Source organism: Camellia sinensis, chromosome 14 (assembly GCF_055761805.1).
Source record: "Camellia sinensis isolate YWXY chromosome 14, ASM5576180v1, whole genome shotgun sequence".
Taxonomy (NCBI): Eukaryota; Viridiplantae; Streptophyta; class Magnoliopsida; order Ericales; family Theaceae; genus Camellia; species Camellia sinensis.
Genome location: NC_138974.1, coordinates 61518261 through 61532922, shown reverse-complemented (window position 1 = coordinate 61532922; position 14662 = coordinate 61518261). Strand labels below are relative to the sequence as shown.

Sequence of the window (14662 nt, the reverse complement as noted above, 5' to 3'; positions counted from 1 at the left end):
ATCAAAAAAAGTATTGAACAAGTTTTTATGACAGTTTTTAAAATTTTTGTAAATATAAATTAAAAATTGAAAATGATGGTAAAAATGTTGTAAAATTAATAAATAATTAAATAAGTTACCAACATAAGAAATGACTTATTAAAAGATTCTTAGGCTATGTATGATTTGATTTTTAGAAAAAAAAATTAAAAATTAAAAATTAATTTAGTTAAAAAATAAAAAATAATTATCACTTTTATATAATTTTTATCTTTAAAAATTAATTTAGTTAAAAAATAAAAAATAATTATCACTTTTATATAATTTTTATCATTCGAATAATTAAAAATATTTTTTTATAAATTTAATTGAAACAGTCACACTACAAAAAAAAAATTGGCCTATAACAACGTTTTTGTTATGGCGTTGTTTTAAAAATCGTTGTTTAAAAGGTTTTCAAAATATTTTATAGCCAACTCATTTAAAAAAGCACCGTGCTAGTTGTATAACATATTTCCCCTTTAAGCCCACACGTTTTTCATTCTTCCATTTCTCTCAGTCCTGAGATAGATCTAGGGTTTTTTTTGTCCCCTCATCACTCCTCTTTCTTATGGTGAAAGTTCACTAGATCGAGCTCTCCATCCGGCTCCGACTCACGATCACGATCTCCATCTTGGCTCAAAGCTCCGATTCACGATCGTAATCTCTATCCGGCTCTCTCCATCTTGGCTCAAAGCTCTCGATCAATCCGATTTGAAGATTAATTTTGTGAGTCTCATTCTCTGATTTTTTGATTGTTTATATACGAACTCAGATCTGTATCTACGATCTTAGATCTATTTGATATATATATATATGTGTGTGTACACTAATTTATGTTAAAGTGAACACAGATCGATCGGTTCAATGGGTTCTGTTTATTTTGTTCATTTTTGCTTCAATGGGTTCAGAAAATATTGATGAAACAGAGAAGAAAATTTATACAGACTATTTTCTTTCTTTGTTTCTGGCTAATAGTAAAAAGTATTCATGAAAAATCAAAGATTACATCTTGCATATATTTGAAATTGTTGAATTTGGTTTAGTATTTGATGTTTCTTCGGATTTGGATAACATAGAACACAATTTAATGCTGTTGCATAATGGCCTTTCAACTGTTTGATAAAATGCTTATAAGTAATGGGTATCAAAGATCTTCTCAGGTTCATGAAACCCCATATTGAACCCATTCACATCAAGAAGTATGCGGGCAAGCGGGTAATATAATCACCTCCTCTCATTTCATATATATCTATCTATGTCAGATTCTTCGTAGTTACATTTTTTGCATTCTTTTTTCAGGTGGGTATTGATGCTTATTCACGGCTTCACAAAGGAGGTATGATTCTGAATCCATCACATCTTTTTTTTGACCAAATCCATCACATCTTGTTTGACTTTGTCTTCACAAACTGTTTTTTAGTTTTTCTATTTTTGGTGATTTTTTAGTCACTTTTTAAAATTTTTAAATGCACAAAAAACAACTCACTAGTTCTGATAATTATGTGTTATATGCAAATTATCGAAACAATCAAGTATTCATACTCACTTTTCTGTTTTCACATGCAAAGGGCAGTGAGTATCACTCCATCAACAGCACATCAACTGATTCAGGTACCAAATTGCGACTCTTTATCAGCTATTTGCAACTTGGAATACTATTTAGTGTTTTTCCATTACCTACTGTGAATTAAAAGTACCAATTTGCCATTTTTTATAATCTTTGATTCTTTCAACTGTTGATTTTTTAGATTCTGAGATCAGAGAACATTGAATTTGTAGTATCTCCATGTGAAGCTGATGCACAATTAGCATACCTATCCAGCCTAGAAGCAGAAAAAGGTGGAATTGTAGCAGTGACTTCAAAGGACAGTGATCTACTGGCATATGGCTGTCCAACTGTAAGAAATTCAACAGAACTTTGATATTGATGACTCAAGCCTCATTTTTAGCACTAATTGTCTTTTTATGTTTTGCATTGGTTGCAAGCAGGTTGTCTTCAAGATGGACCGCTATGGCAATGGTGAAGAGATAGTGCAAAACAAGGTTTTTGAGTCTGCATCTCGTGTGCCTTCCTTCCAATGTTTTGATAAAGAACTTTTCACAGGTGATTTGAGACACTTCAAATTTATTTACAAACTTATAACACTAAAAATTATACAACCCTTTGCGGTTCCTTTCTATCATATATATGAACTAATTTGAGACAGGAGACGCACTTATCTTCTAGCTTTCTCACAGGCATGTGCGCTTAGCTGGCTGCGCTTTTCTTCCATCTGTTCCTGGAATTGGAATTACGAAAGCTTATTCTTTGGTTTCCAAGTACCGGAACTTGGATCGTGTAAGAGTGCCTTTTCTCTTTGTGAAAATGAATTGCATTTCATTTTGTACTTGAATTGCTTTCACTACATTTCTTATTACGGTAAGAGAAGATATAAATAAGAAAAGACATGCTTCAACTCCATTGAAATAGTTCTGTTATTATATATGCAGTGTGCACTCTTTTGGAATAATTGCTTTGAAAAAACCTGGAACCTAGATAGTTCTTTCATAACCAAGTGAGACTTTTCTTCAATTTTGCCATTTGGTGAGTTGAAATCTTCAGATTCAGTGCTCTCTAGACTGAAGTGTTAGTGAAAAATTGTGGCAATTTATTAGAATTAATGATATCAAATATTAGGTACAATTATAGAAATGAAAAAAATGGTACATTGGCTTATTTAGACATTTGAACACACCGAAGGATAGATTTATGGTAACCTATGTATGTTTTGGTTGCTTAAGTTGTATCACACACAAGATTCTATTTGATTTCTCTTGTCTATTCACTTTTGATAAGATGTCATGAATCAAATATATGGACTTCTATAAGAAAAACATAAATGCATCTAGGAAATTATAAAACAAAAAAAACAGAACTGAGTGAGATTTTATAGAGAATTTGATAGAATCCATGAATTCAAGAATCAAAGAATTTGTTAGTATAAAAAAAGAGGAACAACCAGTGAGTCTTGAGAGGCACTGCTCAAGATCCCTGTTTGGCATTCATTAGAGCAGAACCCAAATACACTCAAATTCATATATATATATATATATATATGTAGAGAGAGAGAGAGGGAGAGAGAGAGTTTGTTGCTAGAACATTAGAAGAAAAGGAAAAAAAAGAGAAAAAATAGTGTTATAGTTCATATTTAGATGAACTGATCTCATACTAGAACCTATTCCAATTTCAGTTGACATCAATATCTGTTGTTGTTTTTCTTTTTCTTTTCTTTAAAGGAAATTAGCTTTGTGTTTGGTCACATTGGTGCAATATATTCCTGAACAGGTGAATATATGGGTTCAAAGATTGAAATTGTTGATAGAATTGTATACAAAAACAAGAATCAGCACCGACGATTCTCATATTTTCAGTACCTTCTAAAGGTTGTTATTCCCTATGAGCAAATATGTGCAAATAGGTACATAAATATATGTAATGCATGTAATTGTCTTTTTAATCTTAGTTTATCATATTCATGTGATGTTAGGTGAGGACCACAAGCTCATGTTCGGTCTACTTTTTTCCCTTAAATCCTTGACTGCAAAAATGGATCCAACAAGGTTTGTTTTGCTTCTTCAAGTTTTGAATTTCAAACATAATATGTTTGCGTGAGTATTTTGATTTCCCATAGAAATTAAAAAAATTTATTTGATTATATAAAACAGAAAATGTTTCGGTTGTGCAAAGAAAACTAATAATTTGACATGCATATACTGTTTGTTTTGGGATCCATAAGATGGTATTAGAAACACTATAACTGGTTCTAATGCCATATGTGATATGTTGATTCCTGTAACAGAAAACTCTTCCAGTATCATCTATTGGCCTTATTAACTCCATATTTATTCCTAGCTTGGAGATTGATTAAATTTTTGTTGAAATTGGCATATGTTTGTTAGACATATTTTGTTTGGTATTGGAGTCTCACACTGTAATAGATTCATGATTCATCACTTGTTTGGATTTGGAGCTAATTTTTTCATTGAGGTCCAAATGTTGTGCCAGACATTGTTTTTAATTATTTTGGTTGTGGTTAGTGTTCAATGATTGTATGATTTACATGGGACTCTTTTGGACATATATAAGGAAACTTTGTTCATAAGGTTTGATAGAACTAGAGTTTGTCATAGTTTTATGTATATCATTTCACACCTAGATTCAATTAGCAAAGATTCTGAAGAAGCAAAAAAATAGCAAGGGGAGTTTAATGTGTATTTTGCTGGGAAATAATTTGAGAGAAGTGAGTGGATCTATAAGTGACACCGAAAAAACTTGAATGACTATTTTTTGATTAAGGTTTAATTCTTAATCAAAAAGGAAACTTCGTTCATAAGGTTTAATTCTTAATCAAAAAGGAAACTTTGTTCATAAGGTTTAATTCTGATGTATGTCTAGATTTTTGAACTAAAATCTGTCCAGATTTTTAACTAAAATCTGTCCAGATTTGTTGAACTAAGATCTGTCCTTATTTATTTTATTTTTTTTCTGATGTATGTCCAGATTTTTGGACTAAAATCTGTCCAGATTTTTGAACTAAAATCTGTCCAGATTTGTTGAACTAAGATCTGTCCTAATTTATTTATTTATTTTCTGATATATGTCCAGATTTTTGAACTAAAATCTGTCCAGATTTGTTTAACTAAGATCTGTCCTTATTTTTTTTCTGATATATGTCATATATATATGCAATATGATATTGGTTGTAAAGCTTGATGACAAATTAAAATCCCTTGACACCTTAAATTCTCTTTGGTAGCTATTTATTTTGAGGGGGAGTGATGAGGATTTTGTAACTGAAAAACAGAGCATTAATTTGTGATGCATAACCATTGGTTTTGAGTTAAGTTAAGTTATCTGCCTGTTTCAACATTGGTTAATTTCAACAATGGTTTTAAGTTATCTGCCTGTAGGTTGGATCCCTTAACCATAATTATAAAAAAAAAAAAAAAATATCGGCGTACCGCAGCCGTACCCGTATCATACTTTTTTGGGGTTTTGCCGTATCGGCGTACCCGCACTCATACCCGTACCGTACTCGTACCCGCACCCGTGCTTCCTAGATAACAATTCATCAGGGCGAAAATTTTCCTTGCTATAGATTATTTTTTTAAATCAATTTTGATCAATATCCTCTTGACAAGTAAATATTATAGGGAAAATATTGGTTATTTTTGTTCTTTCTGTACTTGTTGCGTTCGTATGGATCTGCATTGTAATGTGAAGAGTGGCTGAAACAAGGGCATCAAACGTTTTGCTCATAAAATTAAGTTATTTTAGGAACTTATAGTATTGTTATACTAAATATTGGATGAGAGGTCTTGATTAGTTGTCTTTGCTCTTAAATTAAGTTCTTGGTAGGAACTTTAAAGTATTGTTTTACTAAATTATATGAGAGGTCTTGATTTGCAGTGATAGACAATTACTTATTGGAGCTGAGACTGTTGATATGAAAAAATGGCCAATATTGCTGCTTATTCATTGAGTGTTACTCATGATTGAGAAGCTTTGAACTGCAGTTTTGAGAAAATATTTACTGAATTTGGATTACATGGGGGCGAAAAATTTAAATTTGGAACTACGTAGTAAAAAAATTTCAACAGCATACTTCTCACAATAATGGACTGACTCTATGAGCAATGACTACAAAATGCACCGCTGATGATGGAGATTGCTGTAAACTAAGGTTCTCCTGAAACCTAAGAGTCTGTGAGCCTTGCTCTTGACCTTAGATACGATTAGAATCAATAGCAACGCTTTCTTCTTCTTGTTCTTCTTTAAGAAATTAATTGACGCGAACAATAAATCTCATAACCTCTGATTGAGAAAGCTTTGAAGTTGTTATGATAATATAATTTTTGCATTTTTCAATTGAGGATACCCTGAACTCATATTTGATTGAAGTTAGTTAGTTAATCAATTAGGGAAATGTGATATTAATTTTACCATTTATATAAAACACATCTAAATAAAGTTTTAAGAGTGTAATGCATTCACAAAATCAAAAGATGTAGAAAGTGATGATGATGTGACTCAAAGCCAAGATCATTTTCAATGAATCTGAAAGTTGAAGCAACAATTTCATTAAATATTTTTTACTGTCAAAGATGATCAGCATATGCTACTAGATGATTCTGTTGCTTTAAAGTCATTTCCAAGTAAAGTCGTTTCCAAGATAACCAAACACATTATTGTCTCTCTGCGTCGCATCTTAATTGGACATTTCAAACTGTAGACCTATTAACAATGAGAATAAAGGCATTTTAATAATGATTAGGTTAGGTGTACGACGAGTATGTGGAAAAACATGAACTCATTGATTAACTCCAATTTTAGGGTTTTAGTTTCCTTAAGAAGGTAGTACAACTAAATGCATTAGTTAACTATTTTGTGTTGAATTAAAACTGCTTCAATTCTTAGGCTCTTGTGGATGAATTTGAGTTTTCTCTATTGGAAATTCTACAAGAGCTTGAATTGGTTCCCACATCTAGAGAACTTGGATTGAATGGTAGTTATATTTTCTTAATGCCATACATTTTGGATTTTTAGTTAATTAATTAATTTATTTCTCCGAGGTTTGAGTGCTTTAATTGAGAGTCATGAAAGGTGTTTCGTCACTGACAAGAGTCTACACTTGTACATCAGCTATATTGTGTAAACATAGCGGCATACATCCTGCAACCCTGTCAATTAAATGGAAAGAGGTTAAAGAACTTGAAAGCAGAATTTCTTGATAATAATAAGGTTTCTCATTTTTTGTACCTATAAATTTGTAGGAAGAAACTTTCCTAGAGATAAAACTACTATTCTGCATGGGTGGATGAATTTTATATGGATATATTTCATATAAATAACTCATGGATGTGGTAGTAGAAGAGTTCTTCTATTTTTCCCTGTGGTAGTTTTGCACTAAATAGTATTTTATGATAAATCCCCAGCAGAGGAAAATTGGATTGTGTGCACGAAGGATTGAATCTGCTCTCAATTTCAAACTATATACTAGAACAGTAATGAGTGATCTTTATTGATCTCAATGATATGGAAACTTCCAAGGTTACAATTTCAGGAATGACAGAGTCATAACTTTCATCTTCTGCAAGGTATTAAACTGGTGTATTATGATTGAAACTTGTTTAGAAGTGATAATCTTGCCTTAAAGATGGATAGTGATGGTATGCAAAATGAGAACATAATTTGGAATCTAATGTGCCTTGTTAAGGAGTTGTTTTAGTTCTTTCAATTATCCGATTTCACTTTTTTTGAATGCCAAAGTCAGTATTTGGTGGCAGATACTTGAGCATATTCTGAGACACTGATTATAATACAAGTAATACGCTTATAAGGTTTCAAAAATTTTCATTTGCTAATTTCTTTGAGCAACTGTCATGGTCATAAAATGACTGCATTATATTATTTTAAGACTTATTTTGATACATAAACATGTTCTACATTCAAAAGGAAAGTTTTTTTTTAAATGTATCTTATTTTTCATATATCTTCCTCTTATAATGTAGACACATTATGTACTCTTGCTCTGTTCTTTTAAAGAACAACTGCAACAACATGTTCGTGTGCATGCAATGAAAGCAGTAATGGCTTGCTGGGAGATTGAGCAATCCTTACAAAGCTTAACAGGTATGTTCATTATTTATTCTTTCTAGATTTGTTCATTTCTCAGATTTCTTGTGTACTCCAATAGATTCCAGGTTTCCCCAGAATTTGAAATCCTTTTTCCGCAGGCCAATTTTTACTTGCTTTCTTGTAATGATGTTGATTATCATACAATTTTTTGACAGTTCGAGACCTTTAGTGCTGTTACTTACATTGGAGTTTACATGACTTCTCATGACCTTACATTTTTCTTTAGTTTGTTGATATGAATTAAGAATGGTACATATCACCTTCCTTGGTAGGTAGGTAGTGATATTTTGATTTTGAGGAAGAAGAAAACTTCAAAACAAAGAACAGGACTACTGGGAAGGTTTCTAATTTGGTTTTCCAAATCCAAAGAATCCTCTGGACTCTCAGAGCATAGCCCTTTACTAGGTTGAATGAGTTTATTGCTTGTCATCCACCACCATTGGCATCTTGACTAAATCCAATAATTTGCCCTAAAGCCCAAGGCCTCATGAAATCTTTGCACTTCATTCTTAGTTTTCAATGCATATGTATACTCAGCCTCAGCTTAACTACACATGAGCACATAGATACTTCATGCTGTGACCCAGTTAACTGGCAGGTCAAAGCTAAGAATTTGGTTTTTTATTTTTTAAATTATTATTCTTATTCTTATTATTTACTTCAGTGAAGATAATGTATTTTCCATGTAGATTATTTTTCTAACTCCTCTGGTGGCTAGACTTATATTTAGGCCTCGTTTGGCATGTCAATGTTTTAGCTTAAAAGCCTAAAAGTTACTAAAAAAATCAAAAAGCCTATAACCTATACCAAAAAGTCAAAGATTCCCTTTTCTCTCTACTTTTTGCACATCTTTTCGTAAAAAATCAAAAAGCCATTCTAAACATACTAGTTTTTTTTTTTACCTCATATTTTAGCCAAAAAACCAAAAATTTACTAAAATAGTCTGTTTCCAAATGAGGCCTAGAGAATATAAAATCATTTAGGCACAAACTCTTGTCGAGCAGTTGATTACTTATTGTGTGTGAGATAATTCCTATGTCAACTCCATTGAGAAGCATGAAGCAAAAAAACTATGATTAAAATTCCCACAAGCATCAATAGGCTTCGATTTTTAGATGCTCAAATCAACACTTCCATTACTCCTAAAATTATGTTGTGTTGCTACTTGTTAGTGAATGCATTCTAATATGATCTACATAATAAAATACCTTTCAAAAAAAATCCTTTTTGTAGCATAATTGCTGAATTTGCAGAAGGAAACTGGAAGTGTGGAATTGTTTTTCAACAGATGATTATTAATAATTGAACCCTCTGAGAACCAGCTTGAAGCTGGACAAATGAGGAAGCATATATAAGTGCTGCGAGAAAGTATTGAGATAAAGGTTTTGGGTGCAGTGCTGCACAATTTTTATATGCATGAGAATGCTGTATTAGCCCATAACACTTAGTGATATGAGTCCCTTGCTTCTGGACTACTTCATGTTCAATATTTTCCATTCTATCTGTAATTAACATTTCGAAGCCTTCAATGCTACTATCTATCTTCATGGATATAACCCACCCAAAAAAAAAAAATATCTTCATGGATATTTCTCATTACATTGTTTTTACTACCAAATTCTCCTGTGTCTGGCATGCTAATATTCTTTCTATTACTTATAGAGGAATTAGTGATTGCTTTAAAAAAATGTACTCTGCATGGTATCTATCTGATTCTTAAGCCTTTCCGTATGACGGTTTATGACATTTCACAAGAAGCACCTGTAACTGAATACCTAGTGTGGCTGTGATGACCCTTGAGAACCATGATACATGCGTATACATTTTTATAACACGGAATTGGTTACGTTTGATTTTTTTTTTTTTTGGTCTGACCAAATGTAAATCACTTGTCCTTATTGAGATAAATATACAATATCTAAAAAAAAAAATTGTCAAAGGAACACCTATTGCTTTGTTTCTTCTGCAGATAAACCTGTTCTTATGGTAAAGTAGCAAGATTCAAGAATCAAAAGCATAATGAAAAATTATAAAATGGAATTGTACTTTACCATGTTGAACTCCATGCTGTCTAATCTTGAAATACTAAAGCAAATTCTGCTTAACATGGTATATGAACAGGTGTTTCTCCTGGAGAAGGCACAGGGGCAACAATGTCTGATGATGACGATGACCAAGTAGACAGTGACACAAACTTGTTTGATGGAAGTTTGGAGGGTGCTGACATCTTGGGTTTTGGTCCTCTCGTCCCAACAGAGAGTGAAAGATCCTTGATGGAGCGTGTGAGGCAAGAGCTGAAGCATGAACTGAAACAGGTGAGAGACAAATATTTGATTGTGGACACTTTTCTATACATATATTGCCGTCAACTAATATTTTTTTTCTTTTTTTTTTTAATTTTTTTTTTATAGGGTTACAAGGAGAAAATCGTTGACATTAGGGAGGAAATCTTACGCAAGAGAAGGGCAGGAAAGCTCCCTGGTGATACCACTTCTATGTTGAAGGCTTGGTGGCAATCACATTCTAAGTGGCCGTACCCAACTGTAAGTTTTCATGATTGAGAAGCACAATGACCTTTGGCTTTGAATGGGTTGCTTTCGTGCTATTAGTTTCAAATTTGGTAGGTTAAAGCACTAATGGGTAAGCATGAAGCTCCAACTAACCATGGTTATTAGTTTGGACTTGTGCTAAAAGTTTCGGGCAAGTTTGCTCTCATGTGCTCTCCATAACATTAAAAGGACACTGAATTTGCCTTTTATTGTTTGGCTAAATTGATCTGTGATACTGCATGCTGCAAGAATTAAGTGGTGAGTTTGTTGATACTGCTTGCCGCAAGAATTAAGTGGTGAGTTTTTCTAAATCACCGTGGTTAATTGTTGTTCTTTCAGGAGGAAGACAAGGCAAGATTGGTCCAGGAAACAGGGTTGCAATTGAAACAGATAAATAATTGGTTCATTAATCAGAGGAAAAGGAATTGGCACAGCAATTCTTCCACTTCTACAGTCTTGAAGAGCAAGCGCAAAAGGTATGCCAATTCGAGCACATGTAATTTCATCATTTTATATTTGTCGAGGGCTTTCGCCAATCTTAGTTTGAAACAAAGTAATGAAGGTGACAACAGCGGTGATCGTTTCATGTGAGTGAAGGACAAATTCGTAATACAATCAACAATATATTTCTTCATGCCTCCACTCCAGTGATAATCCAGAATCAGTACATGTATCTACATAACAAAATAGGACAGTATAGTGCTGCTTGTGAACATTACAGCGTGCAAATGAGAGAATAGGTACACAGGTATGTATGCACAAAAGACTGCAGATGGTATACTGTATGTGCTGTGATATCATTAGGAAGTTCAATTATTAGAATATATGACAAAACTGAGTTGGGTAGCATCATATATTGGTGGTTCATGATTTTGTTTACGTTTTACATATCTGTGAGTAAGAATAGAGACGGGTTGTGGGTGTATAGTGTAATAATCTCTTTCATAGCAATCATAAATTTTCTAGCAGTGTTTAGTAATGTAGTCTTAATAGTTGTTGCATCTGTTGAATGTATTTAGTAGTTACAATATTTTTCTTCTTTCCCTTTTGGCATATTTTGACACTATTAGAAGTCGTCAAGTGTCCTCTTAGTCCAATTTCCCTTCATTGTAACAGTTGTATTTTTAGTTTGGGAAAAAATTGAGGCATCATGTCTGATATGGGTATGTGTATATATATATATGGTTATGATAGGAAAGAGCGGATGATGTTAGTGATGGTGTTTTTTATTTGATGATGATGTTTATATAGGGAGCAAGGGTGAAGAAATTTTTTCATGGTGGGGTGTAAAAGTCTCAAGTTAAATCAGTGATGGTTAAATTGGAAATTTTCTTCATTGGATGTTAACATACCGGCAGGACCACAAGCTCATGTTCGGTCTACTTTTTTCCCTTAAATCCTTGACTGCAAAAATGGATCCAACAAGGTTTGTTTTGCTTCTTCAAGTTTTGAATTTCAAACATAATAATAACATAATAGTATCTAATCTTTTATTAAATGTCTTGTTTCTCAAATAATATTGTCATTTTCTACAAGTGCATATCTTGAGTTTTAGATCACTTTTTTGTTTTATTATTAAATTATTCTAGCTTAAGAAAGTTTGAAATCATTCATGCCTTGATGATTTATTTTGGCTTGGCTTCTACAAGGGTATCAATATCTTTTGTAGCTTTATACTATTTGTGTGGAGAATCAAAATAATTATGTCATTTTTGGTGGCTGTGGGGAAAGGATTGGGGCAGTTTAACAACTGGATAAATTACATTATTTTTGGTGTGATCTAAATGTAAGTTTATAAATTAATTAGTAAGTTTATTCATATGCTTCTGGCGGTTTTTAAATTAATTTGTTTTTTTATTTTTCAGGTCAGAAATTTCTTGGAGAGATGCAAAATATGGTCAAAGAATTCAAGAACTTACTTTTTTCAAGTTTTTTATTTTTTATTTTTTAATGTATGTAATCACAGTTAATTTTTTATTTATTTAATTTCTTTGTATATACTTTTAAACATTTAACTTTTATTTATGAAATATATGATATTATTTCATTCAATATATGGTTGTGATTCAAAATATAGTATATAGTGTGTATTACATTATTCAAATGCGCGTGCAAAAATAATATTGATTATTCTTTAAATATGTCAATTTTTTTTTATCACAGGTTTTATTAGTTATTAATCACACTTAAAAGGTGTGATCTAAAGTTTTTAATCACACTTAAAAGGTGTGAACTAAAGTTTTTAATCACACTTAAAAGGTGTGATCTAAATGTTTTTAATCACACTTAAAAGGTGTGATCTAAAGTTTTTAATCACACTTAAAAGGTGTGATCTAAATGTTTTTAACCACACTTAAAAGGTGTGATCTAAATATTTTTAATCACACTTAAAAGGTGTGATCTAAATGTTTTTAATCACACTTAAAAAGTATGATCTAAAGTTTTTAATCACACTTAAAAGGTGTGAACTAAAGTTTTTAATCACACTTAAAATGTGTGATCTAAATGTTTTTAACCACACTTAAAAGGTGTGATCTAAATGTTTTTAATCACACTTAAAAGGTGTGATTTAAAGTTTTTAATCACACTTAAAAGGTGTGATCTAAATATTTTTAACCACACTTAAAAGGTGTGATCTAAATATTTTTAATCACACTTAAAAGGTGTGATCTAATGTTTTTAACCACACTTAAAAGGTGTGATCTAAATGTTTTTAATCACACTTAAAAGGTGTGATCTAAATATTATTAATCACACTTAAAAGATGTGATGAAAGTATTTTTTAATGACACTTAAAAAGTGTGATTAAAAATGACCATTTTTAATCACACTCCTAAAGACCACACTTTAATAAAACTTAAAAAGAGTGATTAAAAAACATACATCACACCAAAAAAGTGTGATCTTTATCTATATTTGTAGTAGTGTTAGTATATGGGCATGATGCAGTGTTACCTGTGAAAATTAATGTTAAGTCCTTGAGGGTAAGATGCTAAGACCAGTTGGATCTTGAGCAATACCATCAGAGTATGTGCTTGGAATTAGAAAGCATAGATGAAGCTAGAATTTTGGCATTGAATAGCGTTCTTTTTCAAAAGAAGAGAGCAGCCAAAAACTATAATAAAAAAGTCAAACACATTGGCTTTGATGAAGGTGATTTGGTATGGAAGACAATACTCCCAATAGGGATCAAGAGCCATAAGTTTGGTAAATGGTCACCTAACTGGGAAGGACCCTATCAAGTTCATCGAGTCCTGCCTTTTGGAGCATACCATTTGAGAAATTTAAATGGGTATGTACATTCCAAAAGGATTAATGACAGATATTTGAAGCCTTATTTTCTAACCATTTGGGAAACACAAGGAACATAATAAATGCTAAATAAAAGAATATAAGAATAGTCAAATGATAAATAAGAATTTGTTTTTCATAAAGAATTGAATACATTTTGCCATAAATTGGCCTAGAAATCAGTACAATGCCTCAGTTGTTCTTTTACAACAGATATTCTATTCTTGAATGATGAAAATAACTGGATGGCTGTGGTCATTTCTTGCTTTCGATCGGGCAGTCCTTGAATGGTAATCAGTAACTTGGTGTCAGTTCGGACTAAGGCCTGATTGACTGCAGATAGCTCCTCCTCAAGTTAAGCTTTCTTCTCTAGTAGTTGAGTTCAAAACTGAGAAATAGAGGAATGTTGTTCCTTTAGCTCTGATACTTCAGTATGTACTTTGGAAACAAAGCTCTAATCTCTAACCAATTTCTCCTCTGCAGTCTTGGCAGCATGGCAGATGTTGATGTAAAAATCAATAGTGGCTGCTGCCTGAGACAAATGATTTGAGACATTCATGCCGGATTGCTCAACAATTTTGCAGCATTGAAGGAAGCCATTTCTCATTATAGGTCTCTCTAAGGCCTCGAAAAGGATGTCAATAGTTCCAAACTGCTGTCCAAGTCCATCAGAGGTGAAGAAGGCTTACTACTGGAGGGAGAGCTCTCAAAAAAGGAATCAGCCAAAACTAATGGCTCAGTCTCATCACTAGCCATTGGAGAGGTAGAAGGCATGTCGAAGAGACTGGCTAGTCTTGCTTCGAAGATGTCTACCTCGTCCGTGGACATGAAAGGTGCAGAAAGAGCTTTGGTGGAGGGCACGAAGGACTGCATAAGAATAGGAGAAATGGGTAGGGCATCTACAGCAGTCTTTATAGTTCTAGCTACCAACAAGTCGAGGGAAGAAGGGCTAGAACTAGGTAGAGGTAATAAACTATGAGTTGGAGAATTGCCAGCACCCTCTATAGGGGAATCAGCTACCATCGAAGAGAGGGTAATAGCTGGAATTTCCTTAGGAGGAGAAGGAAGAACAAGGCTTGAAAGAGAGTTAAATTGAGATAGATCAAAAGACAAGTAAGGGAGG

The 14662-nt window shown here is 32.5% G+C and overlaps 2 protein-coding genes across 10 annotated transcripts; both read left to right on the top strand.

The window, feature by feature from the left end:
* The first annotated feature begins 453 nt into the window (after positions 1–453).
* On the top strand, positions 454–5285 carry LOC145806633 (exonuclease 1-like). Of its 9 annotated transcripts, XR_014349948.1 has the most exons (8): positions 859–1236; positions 1321–1357; positions 1595–1632; positions 1770–1919; positions 2011–2125; positions 2260–2359; positions 3347–3444; positions 3549–5285. XR_014349948.1 is itself a non-coding variant. In XM_082903919.1 (7 exons), the coding sequence occupies exons 2-7, from the start codon at positions 1186–1188 to the stop codon at positions 2271–2273; spliced, it is 405 nt and encodes a 134-aa protein (XP_082760045.1). In that variant the 5' UTR covers positions 454–747; positions 1172–1185; the 3' UTR covers positions 2274–3083. The 9 variants fall into 9 exon arrangements, 5 of the variants coding, with proteins under 5 accessions (XP_082760045.1, XP_082760047.1, XP_082760046.1 ...); XM_082903919.1 differs by lacking the exons at positions 3347–3444; positions 3549–5285 and adding an exon at positions 454–747 and having other exon boundaries at positions 1172–1236; positions 2260–3083; XM_082903921.1 differs by lacking the exons at positions 3347–3444; positions 3549–5285 and adding an exon at positions 454–747 and having other exon boundaries at positions 1172–1236; positions 1590–1632; positions 1801–1919; positions 2260–3083.
* On the top strand, positions 3355–11227 carry LOC114282161 (homeobox protein knotted-1-like 3). Its single transcript, XM_082904927.1, has 7 exons — positions 3355–3479; positions 3591–3621; positions 7573–7693; positions 9821–10014; positions 10111–10242; positions 10588–10724; positions 10803–11227. The coding sequence occupies exons 1-7, from the start codon at positions 3355–3357 to the stop codon at positions 10837–10839; spliced, it is 777 nt and encodes a 258-aa protein (XP_082761053.1). The 3' UTR covers positions 10840–11227.
* The last annotated feature ends 3435 nt before the right edge of the window (positions 11228–14662 follow it).